Source organism: Gallus gallus, chromosome 2, assembly GCF_016699485.2.
Source record: "Gallus gallus isolate bGalGal1 chromosome 2, bGalGal1.mat.broiler.GRCg7b, whole genome shotgun sequence".
NCBI classification, from domain to species: Eukaryota; Metazoa; Chordata; class Aves; order Galliformes; family Phasianidae; genus Gallus; species Gallus gallus.
The window spans coordinates 88,522,518-88,542,307 of NC_052533.1; the positions used below are offsets into that span (position 1 = coordinate 88,522,518).

Consider the following 19,790-nt stretch of genomic DNA (forward strand, 5'->3'; position numbering starts at 1 on the left):
TAACTAGTGTAAACATCTTCTGTTGATTGTTGCAGCCTTCTTTAGAGCTTCTGAAGATTTCTGAATTATTTAATCAAAAACTTAGCAAATCCATTTTTTTTCTCCTAGAAATGATAAATAGAATATGCTATGTGCAGGGTCGCCAACCACTAGACCAGGCTGCCCAGAGCCACATCCAGCCTCGCCTTGAATGCCTCCAGGGATGGGGCATCCACAACCTCCCTGGGCAACCTGTTCCAGTGCATCACCACCCTCTGTGTGAAGAGTTTTCTCCTAATATCTAACTCACACCTCCCCTGTCTTAGTTTAAAACCATTCCCTCTTGAGCTATCACTATCCACCCTCGTCAACAGTCGTTCCCCCTCCTGTTTATATGTTTTTTCAAATATTGGAAGGTCACAATGAGGTCTCCCCCGAACCTCCTCTTCTCCAAAGTACTTACCATTACTCTCTCTCTTACCCTTTTTTAGAGCAACAAGAGGTGGACAGAGTTCAGTGTCAGTTTTGAATGAGAGCTGCACTCTCCCCAGGTGCTCTGACTCCTGCTGCGCAGGGAGATCAGCAGAGGAGTGCAGCTCATCTCTCCCCCTGAACTCAGCCTCATCTCCCACAGCCTCCTCCATCTCCACCGCCACTCAAAAATTGACCTAAATCAACAAAACAGAAAATGACCGCATAACGCGATATTGTTAACAACCAATCACGCTGGCAGTATGTGCATCCCTGCTGTACTATCGATCAAAGAATCAGAGTCATTAAGGCCAGAAAAGACCTCTAAGATCGTGCAAGTCCAACCACCAACCCATCCCCACCTTGCCCACTGCCCACGTCCCTCAGTGCCACATCCACACGGCTCCTGAACATCTGAAGGGACGGTGACTCCCCCACCTCCCTGCGCAGCCCGCGCCACTGCCTCACCGCTCTGAGAAGAAATGTTTCCCCCCCGCCCGTCCCACCTCCGCCGGTCCCCCCGCTCCAGGCTGCGTGCTGCCGAGCTCCGTGCTCGGTCTCAGGACTCGCAGGCTCCCCAGCAATGCCCGCAGCTGCTATGGCAACCCCTACACAAACGCAGCTGCCAGGCTGGGATACGAGTGCACCGCGTTTGTCCCCGTTTCCTACGAGCTTCTAATTTAACTCCTCTCCTACACGTTAGCGTCCCGCGGTTTTATGTGGCACAAAGCTCCAGGCAAGCAGCAGCCCCCGCGCCTCAGCAGCCCCCAGCGCCGCCCGCCCTCAGCGCAGCTCCGCGCGTTCTGCACAGCGCGAAAACAGGCATGCAGAAGAAAACCGACTCCTATTGGCTTCTGCATTTAATTTATTGAAGCGATCTGAAAACCGAGGGCGCCGCAAAGCGCCCCAATAGCTGATCTCAAAGGACACTCGCACGCCCAACCGCCGACACCTCGCAGGCGCGGGTGAGGCAACTCAACGCGCACGCGTGCCTCCCGAAGAGGAGGGGGAGCCGTGGGCTTCCCCTGCGCCTGCGTAGTGGGCCGTGACGCCAGGGTCTGCGCTCGGCGCATGCGCCCTGCCCGACTGTCACCGCCGTCCCGAGCGGCGGGCTGCCGCAGCCGTGAGCGGTACCGCGGTCCCCGGCCCTAGTGAGCGGTACGTCGGCAACGGCGGTCAAAGGCCCGGCAAAGGGAAGCGGAGGGGACCGATCCGGGGAGCCGCTGGGGATGGCAGGGCCGAAGGGGTGCCGAGGGCCCCTCCGGGCCGATGTGGCGCAGGGGGGCCGGGGATGAGGGAGCTCGGCGGGAGCGGCTGCGGGCTCGCCGGGGCGGGGCTCCGGCCTCCGGGCACCTGCCGGGCTGCGGCAGCTGAGGGGAGCCGGGGCTCTCTGCGCTTCCTGCCGGCTTTGTTTTGAGGGGCTGAGGCTGCGTCCCGCCGGGCCCGCGGCCTGGCCCTGCCCGTGTGGCTCGGTGGTGGGGCGGAGGGCGCACGTCTGTTTGTCTGTCTCTGGAGGTTTTACTAAAGCGCCGGGCTTGCTTTTGTTGGCTCTTTGCTCGTGGTGGTGGCTGGCAGCCTCTGTGAAGTTGGCACAGTTCCCCGAACTTTGCTTTTCCTGTGTGAACGGCTGGTGGTTGTGAAACGGCCCAGTCATCTCAGCACGTCGCTGTGTAATCAGGAGGTTGCAGCGTGCTGTACTTTCCTCCATGAGGTGGACTGGGTGCCCGTGTGGTGGCTGTGTGTGTTAAAGCTATCGTAACTCTGCTCATACTGTTTACTTAGAGGGCGGTGAGGCGCTGGCACGGCTGCCCAGAGAAGCTGTGGTGCCCCATCCCTGGAGGTGCTCAAGGCCGGGTTGGATGGGGCCCTGGGCAGCTGAGCTGGTGGGGGGCAGCCCTGCCAATGTCTGGGGTGGGGATGGGTGGGTTTTGGGGGCCCTTCCAGCCCAAACCATCATATGATTCAGCCTTCCTGACAGGAGGCATTGGGTCAGGCTTTCCAGATGGTCATTTGTTCCCATTTGGAAGGAATCAGGAATTCCAGATGCATTTCTTAGAGTTCAGTGGATACCATGCTCTTCTGTCTTTGGTTACTGGGATCCTTTTCTAGCTTCCCATAAATAGCTTGGGAAAGGAGGTCTGCCTGAAAGCCAGCTAATTTTACCTTTTCTGCTTCTTATATCTAATACTCATTTACATGCATGTCTTGACTTCACTACAAATTTTGCTGCAGACTCAGGTAAAATATTTGATTAATTTTTCCCTGCATCCCTGCACTTCTGATGTACAAATACTGTAAGAAGAGGAAATAGAGTGTGGGGGAAAATCTTCCATCACAAATCTAAACAGAAGTGCTTTATAGTTAAGTTTTCGGGTTTAGAGGTTCCATGTCTATGTTTCTCTCCACTGCTGATACCAAATTTGAGCTATTGTGAGGGGATCATATGGGTCTCACTTCCAGCAGGTTTAAATTCTGGGAGAGTTTGTGCTTTGAGCAGCCACAGGATTCCTGTACACATCTCCCATTCCCCTTTTAATAGGCAAACCTACCCTGGGTTACGTAGTGTTTGTTTTATAACTGAATATTTGCTGTTCTTCTTTTGTTATTTTTATCATTTTTTGATACATGCTTCCATATTGCAAAGTAAATACAAAATGCTATCCAGAGAACATTTCAGGTAATGAAACAGAGCTAAGTGACTTCAAATGTGATTCTTGTAATTCCAGTTCCTATTGTTTGTAATGCTTTCTACTGATGCTTCTGTCAAGTTGCACCATTTTTATTGCTAAAGTTTCCTCTCTAGTTAAGTTTGAAATGATGGAGAGCCATCAAGTGAAAGTGTACGTTCTAAAAATGCTATGTTTATTTTCAGTGCTGTTGAATTATGAAGGCATATTGAGGTCCTAATCAGCCATGGAGGAAACGGATAGGGAAGCGGTTGCAACAGCTGTTCAGAGGGTGGCTGGAATGCTTCAGCGTCCTGATCAGCTGGATAAAGTGGAGCAGTACCGCAGGAGGGAAGCTCGTAAGAAGGCTTCAGTGGAAGCTCGACTCAAGGTACGCAGTATGGAATGAGCTTTCCTTTTTTTCTTCCTTCTACGTTTTTCATTCAAATAGTTTTAAATCGTGGACTTGAATTTTTGGTCTGACTGTGAAAGAGAAGTTTTGCATCCTGAAACTAATCACAGAATCACAGAATGGCCTGGGTTGGAAGGGACCTCAAGGATCATGAATCTCCAACCCCCCTGCCAGGCAGGGCCACCAACCTCCCCATTTACTAGACCAGGTTGCCCAGTGCCCCATCCAGCCTGGCCTTGAACACCTCCAGGGACGGGGCATCTACAACCTCTCTGGGCAGCCTGTTCCAGCACCTCTAATGCGAGCAAATGTTTTATATCCTATTGAAATTTTGCTCAAGCATTTCAAATGTTCTTATGACCTGTAGCTTGTACAGTTCATCCGCAGACAAGTTCCCTACTGTGTTGTAGCCTGTCAGCCAGCAAATGTTGTGACAGTAGAATATTGAATGTGCAATGAAACCTGATGATTGACTCTGAAAAAACGATCGGTGCTGCAAATATGTTTAGTCTGACTTCTATTTGAGTTTATGGTTGATGATAGCTTAATCTTCCAAATAGTGTATGGTGATGTCATTAAAGGGGGAAAGGTTTCTTGAGTCCTTGCTAAAGGACTCCAGAAATCTGAGGATTTTTGAATGTTTCTGTCCACAGTGCAGCCTTTAAAATCGCCTGCATTCCTTCGTGGCATAATAGTAATAACTATATGTACAATAACAACAAAAAAAAAAGAAACATGAAGGTTAGTGTAAGCAGTTACATTCAGGGTGCCAGCAGGCTTCTTAGATGCAGAATAGCTGTAAAAGTAATTCTTCTGTATCCATCTGAGGATGAAAAACTAAAAACCTCACTGAAAGAAGCATGACAGGAAATGAAGACTTTCAAACAAGAAAGGACAGTGGATCCTGATGAGCAAGGGAGGAGGCAGGTAGACCAGATGTTTTAAGAATCCAGTTTAAATGAACATTCTTAGTTCACTGCATGTTAATGAGTCACTTAAGTTATTAATCTTCTTGTTTCTTGTGGCTGGTTGAGGTCCAGTGCCACAGCTGGCTGTTTCACCAGACAATAAATGTCTGAACACAACTTTTTAAGTTTTGTAAATGCCTAAATTCTCTTTGTAGTGGATTATAGCACCATGAAACTCTAAGGAGACCGGGCTGCAAGGATCCCAGCTGTGTAGCTTAATGCTGAGGGTTGTCACCTGAGGGGTAAAAAAACAAAACTGAAGCACTGAGCGCTGTTCCCAATGGTTCCAAATGGTTTTGTTCGAGTTTTATATAAGTGATGGTCAGTCCAATCTAAGGTGAATATGTACTGTAGGAGGAAAAGTCTTCATGCTGTACTCCTCCCGCTTTCCCACCATCCCCCATTGACTGTTGAAAGGCAAACTGAACATCTGGGTGGGTGTCTGTTGTTTGAAATTACTACGGCTGTTTGAGTCAGTGACGAGGATTAGTTGATGGTTTCTGTTTAACATCAGTCTCTACAGAAGTTAAATATGTACCAATTTGAATTTGTAAAACTTGGAAGATCTGCCTCAGAATAAATTGAAAAGCTGTGTCAGATGGACTGAATGTTAAATCATGGTATGATTTGTAAGCTACAGCCAGCTTTAGCAACTTGTCTTTCCTTGGTGTTGAAGTACCACATTGCACTTCAGTACCCTAGATACCTCAGTTATCGTAGGGGAAAATTTGCTAATGCAGCAATTCTGTACACAGAGAGTATATAAAAATGCCCTACTGCTGCTTGACTGTGCTGAGTTTGACAGAAAAATACATTTTTATCAGTAAAATCAGTGTTTCGTAATTTGGAAGTAAGTAAACAATTGTGGCTTAAGATCGACTGCATTTTCCTGCAACGTTCCCTTTAGCTTTAAAGCACAGTAAATGTTGTTCATAGCTACCAGGATTTCCTCTTTGGCTTCTAGTAACAGACAAAAACAAACCCGTGACAGCTCAGGCCTTTTGACCTTACATGTACAGCAAAAGTTATGGCCAGTGCCGAGCTAAACTCTGTGTGCCTCATTTCTTTACAGTTTGTTTCAAGTCCTTGAGATCGGCAATAGAATTTTCACTGATGCCTGGCTTTTGGCTTGTCTTCTGGACTCTCTTATTTCCAGTTTCATTTTCTCTTGCCCGGTTTCGTCTTAGTTGCATACTTTTTAAGAAGATAGCTATCTAAAATGTGGACGTGATCTGATTTCTTTCATGAAGATGTGCTTTATAATGCATGTTAGTAATGTGTCTAGACTTTGAAATGATATTCAGGAGTAATGGCCCATTTTAAGAGTCATTATATGAAGTACTACCTGTCACAAGAGATAGCTGTATCAATAATCTCGCTGTGTGCCATAGCAATCTGGTAGTTGCCTTGTCAATCTGCTTGTTTTACGTGGGCCAAACATTCAGTTATTTATTTTTTTTAATATGGCAATACTAGATACTGCTATCTAGATAAAACTTTTGGAGAAATATTGAAAATACAGTACTTACAATGCATTACAATTAACATGAGAGTTCTTTCTTTCCCTTTTTGTTTGCGTTTAAGGCAGCAATCCAGTCACAGCTAGATGGAGTACGGACAGGTTTAAGCCAGCTGCACAATGCACTGAATGATGTAAAGGACATTCAGCAGTCTTTGATAGATGTCAATAAAGACTGGAGACAGAGCATCAACGCCATTGAAAACCTCAAGGACGTTAAGGATGCTGTAGTGCAACACAGCCAGCTGGCAGCTGCTGTAGAAAATCTCAAAAACATATTTTCAGGTAATCTGCTATTCTTTATATAATCTGTCACACTCTTAAAGTGCTTCAAAGTGGTACAAACCAAGTGGTTATTGAATGATGGGGGAAACTTTAAACCTTGCTGGGAATGAAGAATTAAGGAGGAATCACCTAGATGTCGTGTTCAGCAAAGTAACTTTTAACTGTTAAGTAAATATTTCATCTGAATTTCTCTGTAAGAGCTTCCAGTCTGGCCTATCTTCATCATCACACAGAAGTCACAAAGAAGCCTCTTGTTTGTGATCAGTAGCTGGAATCATATCTTTAGTATAAACATTTGAACTATGCAAGCAGCATTTACAGAAAGAAAGGTGAGATGTATGTGAAATGTGCTGGGTACCTTCAACAAGACTTGCGTAACAGTAGTCCCAGGTGATCTTCAGAGGCAAATAAGTTTGCAAGCAAATGCAGAATGTCAAGCAGCAACATCTCCAGTCAGAAGATTCCCTAGCAATCTTTCTCACACAGTGATTAAGAACCTCAAGGATGATTTGGATTTCTACTTAAAGTAACATCCAGCGAAGAACAATGAATTTTTGTATGTGCCAGTGCTAGTTTGTTTCAGGGATGTTGTTTTAGTTTACCCCCATGAATGCAGTTGAGACCTGAATGCAGCCTTTTGTTTTCTAGTATCCTGAGGGCTTTGGGTGTGAAGTGTTTCCCCTGAGATTGTTACAAAGTAGAGTTGATGATAACGTCCCTCTCAGTGAACCAAAAGGTTTTTTTAATTACAAATCAAACGTTTTCCACCACATTTAATGATTGTAACTGTCTTAATGTGCTTTGTTTTAAATTTGATTGCCAGTTTTTATCATTATCTGCTGCTCTGACATTTTCTCCACTTTTGTTCTTGCCACTGAATCCTAATCTATTCTGTATTGTTCCTTAAATACTGAATGTAGGTTTCCCACTTGTTTCCTAGTGCTCATATTGTCTTGAGTTTATCTTTGGAATTTTGATTTTATTTTTTTTTTTACCCCTCTTCCTTCTTTTTTGCCTTTGTTGCAGTTCCAGAGATAGTGAGGGAGACCCAAGATCTGATTGAGCGAGGGGAACTTCTGCAAGCTCATCGAAAACTGATGGATTTGGAGTGCTCTCGTGATAACCTCATGTATGAGCAGTATCGCATGGACAGCAAAAACACACATGACATGAACCTCATCCATACGTACTTTGGGGATATGCAGAAACTTTCTGAGGAGTTGGCCAAGCAGTTGTGGATGGTGGTTCAGAGATCTCTGGTGACAGTCCGTCGAGATCCGACCTTGCTTGTTTCTGTTGTTAGGATAATTGAAAGGGAAGAAAAAATCGACAGGCGCATGTTAGACCGGAAAAAACAGACTGGGTTCATACCTCCTGGCAGGCCGAAGAAATGGAAGGAAAATATGTTCAACATCTTGGAAAGAACTGTGAGCATACGAATCGAAGGCACTCAAGCAGATACTAGAGAATCTGACAAAATGTGGCTTGTGCGTCATCTAGAAATCATACGTAAATACGTCCTTGATGACCTTCTAGTGGCTAAAACCCTGCTGGATCAATGCTTTCCCCCACATTATGACATTTTCAAAAGATTGCTAAGCATGTACCATCAGGCTTTGTCCACCCGCATGCAAGAGCTTGCTGCAGAGGATCTGGAAGCAAATGAGATTGTTAGCCTTCTAACTTGGGTTTTAAATACTTACAAAAGGTAAAGTCCCATTTATCTTTCTGTGAGAGAAGTTGAGGATAAGCATGCTCAACACAGTCTGTGTACTAATAACTGTATGTCTATTAACAGAATAGAAGATAAAGAAGATACAGCTGCTTATAAAAAAAAAAAAAAAAAGAAGAGGAATAATATAAAGGACTGTTGATGTTTGTTAATGCCTTTTACTTTCTGGAAGCTACTCCTTAAAACTTCTCCAGGTCTTCTAGTACGTGGTTTTGAGTTGCTTTGTAAGCTTGAGGCTTTAACGCAGTTCTAGACCACTGTGGAGCTGCTGTCAGCCTGAGACAGTGTGTTTGTGCACAACTTGGTGAAGAACTGGGGAGAGCAGAGGAGATAGAGAGCTTGTGTGTGTGAAGCAAAATGTTTTTCGTTGGGCATAGCCCCAGTAAGTTAGTGTGATTATTTACTTTCTATTGTTCTCCTTTGCAGAGCGTGGGACTGTTTAAGTATTGCTTCATGAGTGTTAGATGGAAAGAATGCAGTAACTTCCTCCAGATTTTATCTTGGAACCATGTGACAGTTTGTTTCTTTAGAAGAATTTCTGCCCGTAGGTTCTCTCCTGTGATACTGTCAAACTCTCAGTGTCTTTTGAGTGCTGTAATATGTTGAAATAACGTAAGGATTGGGTCTGTCCTATCGTTCTCCTGATAGAAACAGCTCGAACTGTGGTGTTTTAATTTTTGCTGACACAGTTACTAGGCAACTGCTTTATTTGGGAAAAAGTACTGCTAGCTTTTTGTGCTTTATGACTAACGTTGTTCTCAATAGCTGGCGGTGACCCAGAATCTGCACTGCGTATGGTTTTTGTTGTCTTGGGTTGTTTGATCTCACTGTTTCAACAGATAGAGTTCTTGGTAGGTTTAGAGTATAGAGCCGTTCAGCAAATAGGTTGGAGATCCTACTGTTCCACAGAATTCTTATAACCCATTTTAAGATATGTTTTGGCTTACTCTTTGCTTTACTTTACGCTGTGACGTTCTTCCCCTTTTCTTTCCTATAGGGGACATCCAGGAGCAGCCACTAATGCATGTTTAATACATAGGCTGGGAGGGTATACTTGAGATGCAGCTGATAAGATAAAGGAGCTGAGTTCATTGGCCTTCTCTTTGTTATTACTAGAAGGCCAGAGGAATGAAGCAATGAATGCAAATCAGAAATGTGGGACTCCCTCTTCCTATGGGGGCATGGTCTGGGCAGAAATCCTGCTCCCAGGTTTTTCATGTACAGCCTTGGGCTGATGTTCCACTGAGACAGTTCTTGGTCTTAAAAACTGTCAACGAGGAAACACCTCAGGAAAAGTTGAAAGTGAGTGTCTCTCTCTCCTATCTGAGAAGCCTGAGAGGGCAGCGGGGTACTTGTGTTCCTTTAGGTTACAATGGAGCATTATAAAGATGGTAATTAACTCACTTGTGTGTTTGTAGAGGGTGGCGGAATTGGCTCAGGCCTGTGGGTAGGAAATTTGAAGTATTCCAGTGGGATACTTGCAAGACTTAACCGATCTCAGTTGCTGAACATCTCTTAACAGTACAATTAACAATTCTCTATAGGGATCTGAATATAATAAACTGTGCTGGCCTCTGTGACATCACAAAAACTTCCATGAATTCATGAAAACTTCTGTGAAATCAGTTTAACCTTCTTTTCCCTGTATGAGAAATAAGCTCTACATTCCTATTCACTTGTGTGGAAAATAGTTCTGTCCTTTCTACTCTTTCTTTACTTTTAATAAATGTGGTTGAACATGGTAGAGGACATAGGAACTTGTATTTGCTTATGCTTGTTACAGCTGCGTTTCTAAACCAGCTGAGAAGGTAGAAGCCAGTAAAGAGATGCGTTGAGCGTTCTTTTCCATGGAATAATTGATAAGAAGATCGTGTGTTACTTCTGTTTATAATTTTGATGGATAAGAACTTAAAATACACTCTGCTGAAGTAGAAAGTGATTATCTTGTAAGCTCTTTTTAGAACTGTATTCCATTCGTAGCTCAGGAATAGTGATCTTCACATGGATAACAGCCACTACTGTAGTTTTTACTGTGCTAATGTATTTGTCTCTCATCTTTACATCAGTGAGAGTTTTGAAAACATACTGCAGCTACTAAACCTGCCCTAGGTTGGGATTGGGGCTCTAATCTGTGCTTTAGGAAAAACCTAGGTCATGTAAGATTCTGGTGATGCCCGTATTCGTGACATCATTTTATTAGATATTACGATCAAGTGTTGATAAAACTGCTGAGAAGAGAGTTCAGCAGCATTGGTGCAGTTAGTGTCAGCAATCTTCACACTAATGAATGGAAAGCATGGTGCTGTATATCTGGGCGACGTCCCAGGGCTGAGTACCTTTCTTACAGGATGCAGCAGAGTTGGCGTCAAGCCTGCCATGAAAGGCAGAATAAGAGCTTTCTTGTGTTAGTTTCCAGGGAATACAATTCTGGCTAAAAGTTCGACTTAATTATGAATGTTTTGTGATGGGAAATAACCCTTTACAATGTTAGAAGCCTCCTGGCAAGGGTTGTGTTATCGCTTCCTTTGTAACAATTGGGAAAGGAATATTTTGTAGAAAGTCTTTGAGGACTGGAAGTAAGGCTCTGTGGTCTTTGTTCTGTGGCTGCAGTTGGTGTGCCTTAAGAAAAGTTTGATGTTTTTGTGGTCTTGTGAAGTAGGAATAATGGTGGTTAATGAAATTAGAAATACTTTCTAATACAGCACAGTGCCATAACCAGCTTTTCATTTTACCCCTAAATGACTCCAGAACAGGTCCTGCTATTGCGTGTGTTCTTTATGTGAACAGCGACGGAGTGGGATTCGGCTTTCTGAGAGCCTTGACCTTAATATCTTCAGTCTCCTTTCCTGCACCTCAGGATGACATTACAAATGTGAAGGGCTCAGTTGCACTGGATTCAATGCCTTCAAAGACAATGTGTTTGTATTGTTTTCTTAGCAATTAGCTGTAGTATGTTTTTAGGGCTGCAGTGGTTTCTGTGATGTGGAAGCAGTGCTGTGCTGACTCACTGCATATCCCCAAAGGACACCTTGAATATGCAGAAATTTAGAAACTAAACACTTAGAGAAATGAACCTTTATGAACCCTTTTTTTCCGTTTCCCTCACTGAATATATTTGCATCAGTTGTTAATAAAGTGCTCTGAGGAGTGTAGTTTTGCTGTATTGATTTGGTTGGTTTTTTTTTTTAAGCTCAGAATATTAAGGTTTCTTGCTATTTTATGCTTTGACACAGCAAGCAACTTAAAGGAATCTTATTTAGAGGAAAAATCTCATTGTGAAGTATTAATTTTCCATAAACCTTTTGAAAATGTTCTTGAGGGTTGCTCTGGTTTTTCTAATCCTGTGCAATCAAGCAAGTACAGCCAGTAGTGCTGTTACAGTGCTGGACCCGTGATGTGCCCTTTTGATTTAGCTCATCAGATGTCTTCTCCTCTTGTAGCAAGTGTATTCTCTACCAGTGCAAGAAGCAGTGCTAGGTTTTATTTGAGTGTATTTTAGTTCTAACGGGGAAGTAAAGTAGCACAACAGAAGGTCTCTGAGAAGCTCTGCTCAAAACTTGGAAGTGTTAACATTTGAATGTCCATTCCAAAAAAGTTCTTAATAGTGGCAATAAGTACGTTTACAAAGAATGTAAAAATTCCCCCCTACTGTGATCGTACCAAAAAAGTTACGTAGTTTTTAACTTTCGTCTCATTTTCCTTTGCTAATCTGAAATGTTGTGGCGTGTTTTGTTTTTAAACTCAGTACAGAGATGATGGGGAATTCAGAGCTGTCTCCTGAAGTGGATGCAAATTCTCTGGATCTTCTGCTTTCACAAAATGTGGTAGATCAGCTTCTCAGCAAGTACATGTCAACGCTTACTGTAAGTAGTAGTAACTCCAAGATTCTTTCATATGAATATATAGCCACATAGATGCCTTAGTGCTGTACCACACCATTCAAAGTGCTGTACTTCCAGCAGAGGAAAATACAGTGACAAATGTGAACTCAATGCCTTTACTTTTATAAGTCTTCATATACTATATGCAGTTTGGTTTATAAGGTTATAATCAGAAAATTCTGTGGATGTAAATCGTGAAATTTCAAGGAATAATTGTGTTTTGCAGACCACAGTAACCGTGTTTTACTAGAAAGGAGGGAATTCCACTGTTTGTACTTAGACACTTAAGAATTCACAGCACTCATAGTTAAGGTACTACCAGAATTAGAAGCTGCTGATTCCTGCTTGGTTTCTGTAGTAACTCAGTCAACATTTGATACCGATGTGATCTTTTCAAGGTAATCGGGATACTCATGGCATATATTTGCCAGTCTTTTTCATTTAATGCTTGTCAGCTGCCCAAGCAGAGCATTTCCTTTCATGCGTGCCTTTTCAAGTGCATTTTAAATACAAAAACGCTGCGTCTTGTTTGCAACAGGTGACACTTCATCTTTTTTAAACTATAAGTCACCCAACATTGGTCAGCTGCACAGCAAAGGAATCAGTATGTGGTTGCCAGGCTTTTAAATGAATTTTTCTTTAAAGATTCAGTGTTGTTTGCCTTCTCAGACTGACTATTGGGGTATGTGAAACTTCAGACTGGCTGTTCTTGTATTGTTCAGTTGAATTCCTAAGTCCGGGAGCTCTGCCAAGCAGAGGAGGGAGGTCTTTAGCTGCTTTAATTTGTTAGATACTAAAACATGCCTAGCAACCTCAACCAGTCGGACTTGATGCCCGTCACATCTTGTTATCTGTTACTGCACTTCTCTATGACTGCTATTCCAAATATTGCAGTATTTAATTTTACTTTTACTGTGGTGCTGGATTAAACAATCTCTGCTTTCTCTTGGTTGCTTTATTTGATGTAGTCTAACATCATTGGCTGGCTAAGAAAAGCACTGGAGACAGATAAAAAAGACTGGGTAAAAGAAACTGAGCCAGAAGCAGATCAAGATGGGTACTATCAGACTACGCTCCCAGCTATCGTTTTTCAGGTATAAGAAAACTTGTTTATCCTAGAAAAAAAACCTGCAGAAGGAGTTTTTGGTTGATTGGTTATTTTTTATTTTTTTTTAAATAAAAATGGTGCCAGTGACTGTTCTCTCTTTTACTTACTGTTGAGGTAGGCCTGCCTTTACAACTCAACTTTTTCTCTTAATGTAGATGTTTGAGCAGAATCTTCAGGTAGCTGCTCAGATAAGCGAAGATTTGAAAACAAAGGTACTCCTTCTATGTCTTCAACAAATGAATTCATTTCTAACCAGGTAAAGCAATTTTTGAATTCTTGACTTCGTCTTGCCTCCAGTTGTCTTCATTGCTTGGTTTTCCTGTGGGTGTTTCTTTATTTCTTTGTCTCTTTGTGCCAACCAAGCTTTTCTTTCTTTTTCTTTTCTTCCTTCCTTCACCAGAGGAGTTTTGTGTTGTGCGTGGCAGTATGTGTTCCTCTTTGACTCGAGTTTTTGGAGTCAGTTCCTCTTTCTTTGATATTTCAAACTGGTAATCCTTTCCCGTAATGAAGAGAGAAACAGAGAGATGAAGCATCACATGAGCACCAAGCCCTTGAAAATACTTGTAGATAAATGTCAAGTCCTTATGGAGCATTTGATTCTATGGTGTGTAGTTATTATAGATTTTGTGTCTGTTTAATGTTATTCTTTGTACGTGTTACAGATACAAAGATGAAGCACAGTTTTACAAAGAAGAACATCTTAAAAATCGCCAGTATCCTCAATGCTATGTTCAATACATGATTGCAGTCATCAACAACTGTCAAACTTTTAAGTAAGTCTGTATTTTCTTGCTAGATTTAATTTCTAATACTGCACATTCCCAGGACTTTGTTGGATTTTTATATACAAAGAGGGTTTTAGGTGAGATAGTTTAGTTGACCACAGAAAACCAATAGGTTTAAGTGCATTTAATGTTTTAGGAGGCAAACCTTGTTACTCCTGTTGGCAAACCAAATCACAATCACCTGTGAAAAGCCATTCTGCTTTCAGAATTGCAAAAATCTGTTTCAATTTACCTGGGACCCATTGTCTTTTCTTACATTTGTTCTCTCACGGTCCACCTTCAAGCACTGTGATCAAGGTGGACGAAACGGAGGACCTTAAGGGTCTAGTTGACTTTACTCAGAATATTAAAGCAGGAGAAAGAAATCCTCATTGCTCACGTTTCAAAACGAGAAAAGTCCTTCATACATTTCAGAGTTCAGCAATCCAGTCTGTCGTCCATCTTCTGCTGCTGCCATTCTCAAGTCTACAAATAAGCAGTAGTAGTTTTTATGTTTTTAACCAAGATACAAGTAACTTAGTGTGGTCACTGGAAAATCATGCTGTGGAGTCACTTATGGCTTTCAAAGCAAGCAGAAAGCATTGTTTCACCTTGCAAAAATAAGACTGGCATGTCTGTTTCTGTTCGTGCACTCAGAAAATTTAGTAGCAATGCATCTTCTTCAGTGGATGATGAAAGGCCTTGTTATTTGTCACAGAGAATCTATTATCAGTCTGAAAAGAAAATACTTGAAAGTTGAAATGGAAGAGACATTATCAAGCAGTCATGCAAGCATGGATGCGATTTTAGACATCATTGCCAAAGAAGGATGCTCTAGCCTGCTAGATGAAGTCTTCATGGATTTAGAGGTTGGAACTTTTTTCCTCAAACAAAACAAAACAAAAACACAAAAAGCATTATTTTCTAGGAAAAATAATTCAGGAATGATCTAAGTGTGAAATGTCCTGATTGCTGAACGCGTGCTAGCAAAATGTGAGGAAACTCCATTGGTACAGTTTGAGTGTCAGAGACTGAAAGGATTTTTGATTGTATTTCACAGGATTGTTTCAGACAGGTGCTTTGTAACAGTGAATATACACATATTTTGACTGAGATTGTACTCAGTCAAATAGTTGCACAGCTGCATTGTAACAATTATTTGCTACTGATAATAAGCTGCTATCTTTGTACAGGTGCCATAAGGAAAATCATTAAGATTGTTGATTGACAGTAAGGATTGTCAGTTTCTGACTGATAATTCAGTTCAGGAATTCTGGCTTCTGATACAGTCCCCCTAAAAAAGGGAAAGGGGAAGAAAAAAAAACCAAAAGGGCTATGTATAGTTTAAGAGAAATTGGAAATGTGAGCGGGAAGGCGGAGGAATGAGAGGGATGTGGAAGGAAGAAAGGTGTTGTGAGTATTTTGGTTCTCAATAACACTTGGAAAACAGTCACAGTAAGAAAGATATGGGAGCACTGTTTTTTCTAAACCTGGAGCTCTTCAGCAAGACCTTTATTTTTTTGGTAACTGTGTTAATTGATTATGAAGAGGCACTCAACCCACTCAGATGAGCATTCTTTGAAATTATTTAACCTGAAGCTTTGTGTTTCCATTAGCATTTGTAAAATGCTTTGATTACACAGAGTATTTTCATTGGGAAGAGAAGACAAGATAGCTGTGTAGGTGCTGAGAATACTGGAATTGCATGTTTCAGAGTTCTGGGAAAGGCATAAAGCACAAAGGCCACCAGATTTGGTGTAGACACAAGAATGTTGTGGCACCATGGAGAGAAACACCTTAATAGCCAGTAGCAGCTCAAGGGAACGAGCACCAAATTTCATTCTTGCAACAGTTTAAAGGTGCGTTGTGTTAAACTGGAATTGTCCTCCTAAGGCAATTTTGTTTGTGGACCTTAATTTTCTTATTCAGCGTAGACATTTAAATACAGAAAATCCCAAAGGATTTTGGAGAACTCACGTGAAATAAATGCTTAGGTTAGTGCAGGTGGTTTACATACACAACTGCTGTGTACGTCAAGATAGCGCTCTATGGCAGCTGTAGATACGACAACCCATCAACGTCGTCCTTCTGTGTTAACTGTTCTGGTTGAAGGAATGTAATTCAGAAATACGTAACACTTAGAATTGTTTCCTTGTTTTTCTTAATTGCACTAACCTGATGAAAAGTGTCAAAACTTCATCTCATCATTTCTAATTGTTATCTTCTCAGCCCCATCTGAATGAGCTGATGACAAAGAAGTGGTTGTTGGGCTCTAATGCCGTGGGAACTATTTGTGTCACTGTAGAGGATTATTTTAATGACTTTGCAAAAATAAAAAAGCCTTATAAAAAGGTAGGTGCAAAATATTCTACGGTGCCTTGCTCATATACTCTGAACGTCCTTTTGGTTTGGCTTTTATGGATACTGTATGGAATGTAAAATTGGAACACACACATTGAAATTCTGAATTGAGTCATCACTGGAAATCAAACTGTAATCGTATTGCATTAGTCTGAATTGAGCATTTCTCATCTGTTTTGTTCACAGCCATCTCATGTTTTCAGAGAGAGATTAGACTTACAGGACTTAATACAGAAAATATATTACTAAATTGTATTCTTACCAGCTTGAATTTTTCTACCTCACAACAGAAGTTTATAGATGGATCTGCAATTAGCTTTTTTTTTTTCTGTAACTGTGCACACAATGTATAGTTTTAATACATATGTTAAGGTGGTAAGGCATTGTTAAGCTGGCAACATGAGATTGACCAAATGCATAATACATGTTAAAAATGCTGTTACAGCATTGTATTGGGTGGTCTTAATATATTTTTCCCCATTGTCTGTCAAAGGATTTTTTTTTTCATTAGCCTTGAATTTTTAGTATTATTCTACTTAGTTTTGTCCTTTACTGAATTAAAGTCAATTTGTGTGTAGTTAAGATAGCACATCTTAAAATTATTCCCAGCAGTTTAGGAAATACTTGAAGCTAGCAGGATTGGGATTTATATGAGGCCTTTGGAGGAACTCTTAGGAGTGTTTGTAAGACACAGAATCGTACAGTTATTCTTTCTTACCTGATCTCCTATGGAGATAGAAGGGACTGCTTAAAGTTTCTCTGACCTTTTAACCTCTTCGTCTTCAGGATCTAGAGATACTGGAGGCCTTGAAGTATGTGAATTATAAGAGTTTTCAGTCCAGAAAAGGAAGTTAGGTGGTCACAGAACTAGTCTGTATCCATGGAACAGTTTTCCAGGACTGATTTGTTACTGTGAGGTAATTGTGCTTGACATGAACTTCTCCAGTCACTAATATGAATCTCAGAGGTCACGTCTGTAGTGTTTATTGCCACCTCAGGGAGAAGAAAGTCCAACATGACTTCGGGCATTCATTATATCTGCTATTTATTTGATTGCGTCCCAGCAGAGTAAGTTTCCTACACAGCACACTTGATGTTCTAGCACTCGGTAGGACATACTTATCTTTCCTTGAAGTTAAAACGTTCTTGATTAACCCAGTTCTGGAAGTTCAGGTTTTAAAAGCCACGTGAACAGAGCAGGTTTTCACTTCTGTTGGCATCATGAAAATCTGAAGCCATTCAAGTTATATTATATTAGTGAAAACCGTATACTGGTGATAAAGCACAAAAACGTTTCAAAGCCTCATCATTGCTCGGAATGGGGACTTTGGCAGTTATCACTGGCATAAACCACCACTCCTTTGTTTCAGACGATGACTATGGAGGCCCATCGAAGGGTGGTTGTGGAATACATCAGGGCAATCATGTTAAAACGTATCTCTTTCAAGAATGCAGAAGAGAGAAAAGAGGGCGCAGAAAAAATGATCAAAGAAGCAGAACAGTTCAGATTTCTGTTTAAGAAGCTTGCATCTGTAAGTACTTATATATGTTTCAATAATCATGTTAACTTGGTAATTTACAATAGCTTAGAATAAAACGCACAGATTGCTTGGGGGTAACAGTTTGAGTTAGATCTCTGTATCTCCAGCGTGTGGGTGAATGGTGAGTAACAAGAATGCCATCTGGGGGCATGGACAGAGTTTCTGAACACACACGAGCCTACTGCTAAAGCAATATCTGAATGGCCTCGCAGTGGCACGTTTTTACATAAGCTTTAAGGGGAGACCTGGCTTTCACATCAGTTATTCCTCATGTTTGTGTTGTGGATTAGCAACAGTTATAGACCGGAATACAGAGTTGTGTGGATAAATACAACACGCTGTTTGTCAGACATGGCTTTCTTTGCTGATACTCTGGAGATAATGTCTGTGGATGAGCAGGAATAGGGAAATGCATAAGGGAATAGGCTTAATGTACCAGTTCACAAATGGTTTTTGTCTTAATGGCTAATGTTTCCACTGTTTAGGGAATTTAACAGCATTGTCAGACAAAATAATAATAATAGTAATTAAATAATTGTGTATAGATATTGGGGGGGGTTGCTTTCTTTAGTCACTTTTTAATTATTATTGTTTTAATATTATTTTTATTATTATTTTCCAGGGATCTGGAGAGGACACTGAAGGACTCTGTGATATCATTGAAGCTATTGCAGAGGTTATCAAACTAACTGATCCTTCCCTGCTCTATCTGGAAGTCTCAACTTTAGTCAGTAAATACCCAGATATCAGGTAATGCTCTTTGCCTTCAAAGTCAAAAATAGATAGTACCATAGTTTCTTTGTAACGGTGGGATAATTTTAAAACAATGTGTAATATTTTCATATTAATCATATCTTGAAATGTAGATGCTTTTTTTTAATAATGCTAATAGCAAATGTACGTGCCGTGGACTACGAGGTGTGTGCATTTAAGTACTCATTGGTATGGCAAAGGAATAATGACAGTATTCCCATTGTGTTTTGGGAGGATGAAATTCATCCCGGATTCCTAAGCGTAGCCAAAAATAGTACCTTATAGATAGCTGAAGAAGGCAGTTCTTTGTGACTAGAGATCTGATTAAGAATTGGAGGTCCACGCGGAAAGTGAGTGAAAGGATAATCTGTGATATTTCTGATACAACGTTATTTCTGCGAGAACTAATGCCAGCCTTACCTTTGTTCTTTGGCAGGGATGACCACATTGCAGCCTTGCTGACGGTGAGAGGAGATGCCAGCAGAGACATGAAGCAGACTATCATTGAGACTTTGGATCAAGGGCCGAGCCAACCCAATCCAAACTACGTGCCAATTTTTAAAGAAATTACAGTTCCTACTCTAACTGTGCCAAAACTTCTTAAGTAACGGACAGCTCTGTTCATGTGTTGTTACTGGCATGGGATTGACAGGTGTGAAATATCTGAGGGCAAGTTTGGCAATGCTATTTCAAGTAACGTTCAATGCACGCTAGATATGTTTCTGAAGGTCTGGATGTGGGATATAATGAGATTTCTACAGGTGCTGATGCTGCTGTCAGCAAATTCATTTTGAGTCATGAAATATGGCATTGCAAACGTATAAACATACTTACATTGCAAATAACACAGCTGGGGCACTGCTGGGTGTATATTGCTCTTCCAGAGCCATCGTCCCGTGGCACAGCATTGGGTGTACATTAACGTCCCCATTCCACTCCCACGTTATATTTGGTGTATGTAATTACTTTGGTGTAAAATAGTTTATGGCAAAAACCTTAATTATGGAGCCAGCTTCCTGGCCACGGCACTGTCGAGGGAATCGATAAATAGCTAAGAAGGGCGTGAGGTACAAAATGTCTCCTTTGTAGATTCCCTAAAAAGAGCACACGAAGCACCACTTGTTCAATAAAACGCTAAACCACGGCCACGTTCTGCTGCGTGTTCTGTGTTTCGGCTGAGGGGGGAACGAACTTTAGATTTAAAAGCTAATTTTAACATAGGAGGGGCCGGGGAAGCCGCGGGGTCCGGGCCGGGCCCGCACCGCCTTAGGCCGCGCCGGCTTCTTGTCGCCATGGCGACGGGCGTCACGCGCCTTTCCTCGTGCTTCCCCGCGTGGGCGCGGCCTGGTG

General features: G+C 41.8%; 2 protein-coding genes and 1 long non-coding RNA gene across 7 annotated transcripts in view; 1 reads left to right on the forward strand and 2 right to left on the reverse strand.

Moving 5' to 3' along the window:
• The window catches only part of DNAH5L (dynein axonemal heavy chain 5-like), a 148,852-nt gene extending 147,435 nt beyond the window's left edge, over window positions 1-1,417 (reverse strand). For 2 of the 3 annotated variants that reach the window (XM_040696427.2, XM_040696425.2), the window contains exons 1-2: window positions 957-1,005; window positions 461-647 (exon numbers count right to left, since the gene is read on the reverse strand). In XM_040696427.2, the coding sequence (XP_040552361.1) occupies window positions 461-623 (163 nt within the window). In that variant the 5' untranslated portion in view covers window positions 624-647; window positions 957-1,005. Of the gene's footprint in view, window positions 1-460; window positions 648-956; window positions 1,006-1,146 lie in introns of those variants that run through there. The other variant, XM_040696426.2, reaches the window with a different exon arrangement.
• On the forward strand, window positions 1,340-19,584 carry EXOC3 (exocyst complex component 3). 3 transcript variants are annotated; one of them, XM_046924769.1, is made up of 13 exons: window positions 1,340-1,415; window positions 3,323-3,507; window positions 6,081-6,300; window positions 7,327-8,008; window positions 11,778-11,895; window positions 12,882-13,007; window positions 13,177-13,277; window positions 13,684-13,794; window positions 14,504-14,654; window positions 16,015-16,137; window positions 17,517-17,678; window positions 18,310-18,437; window positions 18,877-19,584. In XM_046924769.1, exons 2-13 carry the CDS (start codon window positions 3,364-3,366, stop codon window positions 19,046-19,048), a joined length of 2,238 nt encoding a protein of 745 aa, XP_046780725.1. In that variant the 5' UTR covers window positions 1,340-1,415; window positions 3,323-3,363; the 3' UTR covers window positions 19,049-19,584. The 3 variants fall into 3 exon arrangements, with proteins under 3 accessions (XP_046780725.1, NP_001006384.2, XP_015137863.1); NM_001006384.2 differs by lacking the exon at window positions 1,340-1,415 and adding an exon at window positions 1,535-1,608; XM_015282377.4 differs by lacking the exon at window positions 1,340-1,415 and adding an exon at window positions 1,535-1,601.
• LOC121110093 lies at window positions 13,175-17,518 on the reverse strand. The gene is made up of 2 exons (XR_005857889.1): window positions 16,865-17,518; window positions 13,175-14,271 (listed from the first exon to the last, which is right to left on the reverse strand). It is a non-coding gene; the product is annotated as an uncharacterized LOC121110093 (long non-coding RNA).
• Window positions 19,585-19,790: the final 206 nt, after the last annotated feature.

Excerpts from the sequence above, each read along its gene's own strand:
- EXOC3 (XM_046924769.1), top strand. The coding sequence starts at position 3,364 with ATGGAGGAAACGGATAGGGAAGCGGTTGCAACAGCTGTTCAGAGGGTG. Across the intron at positions 8,009-11,777 it reads GTTTTAAATACTTACAAAAG|TACAGAGATGATGGGGAATT; the intron begins GTAAAGTCCCAT and ends TTTTAAACTCAG. Across the intron at positions 13,008-13,176 it reads TCCCAGCTATCGTTTTTCAG|ATGTTTGAGCAGAATCTTCA; the intron begins GTATAAGAAAAC and ends CTCTTAATGTAG.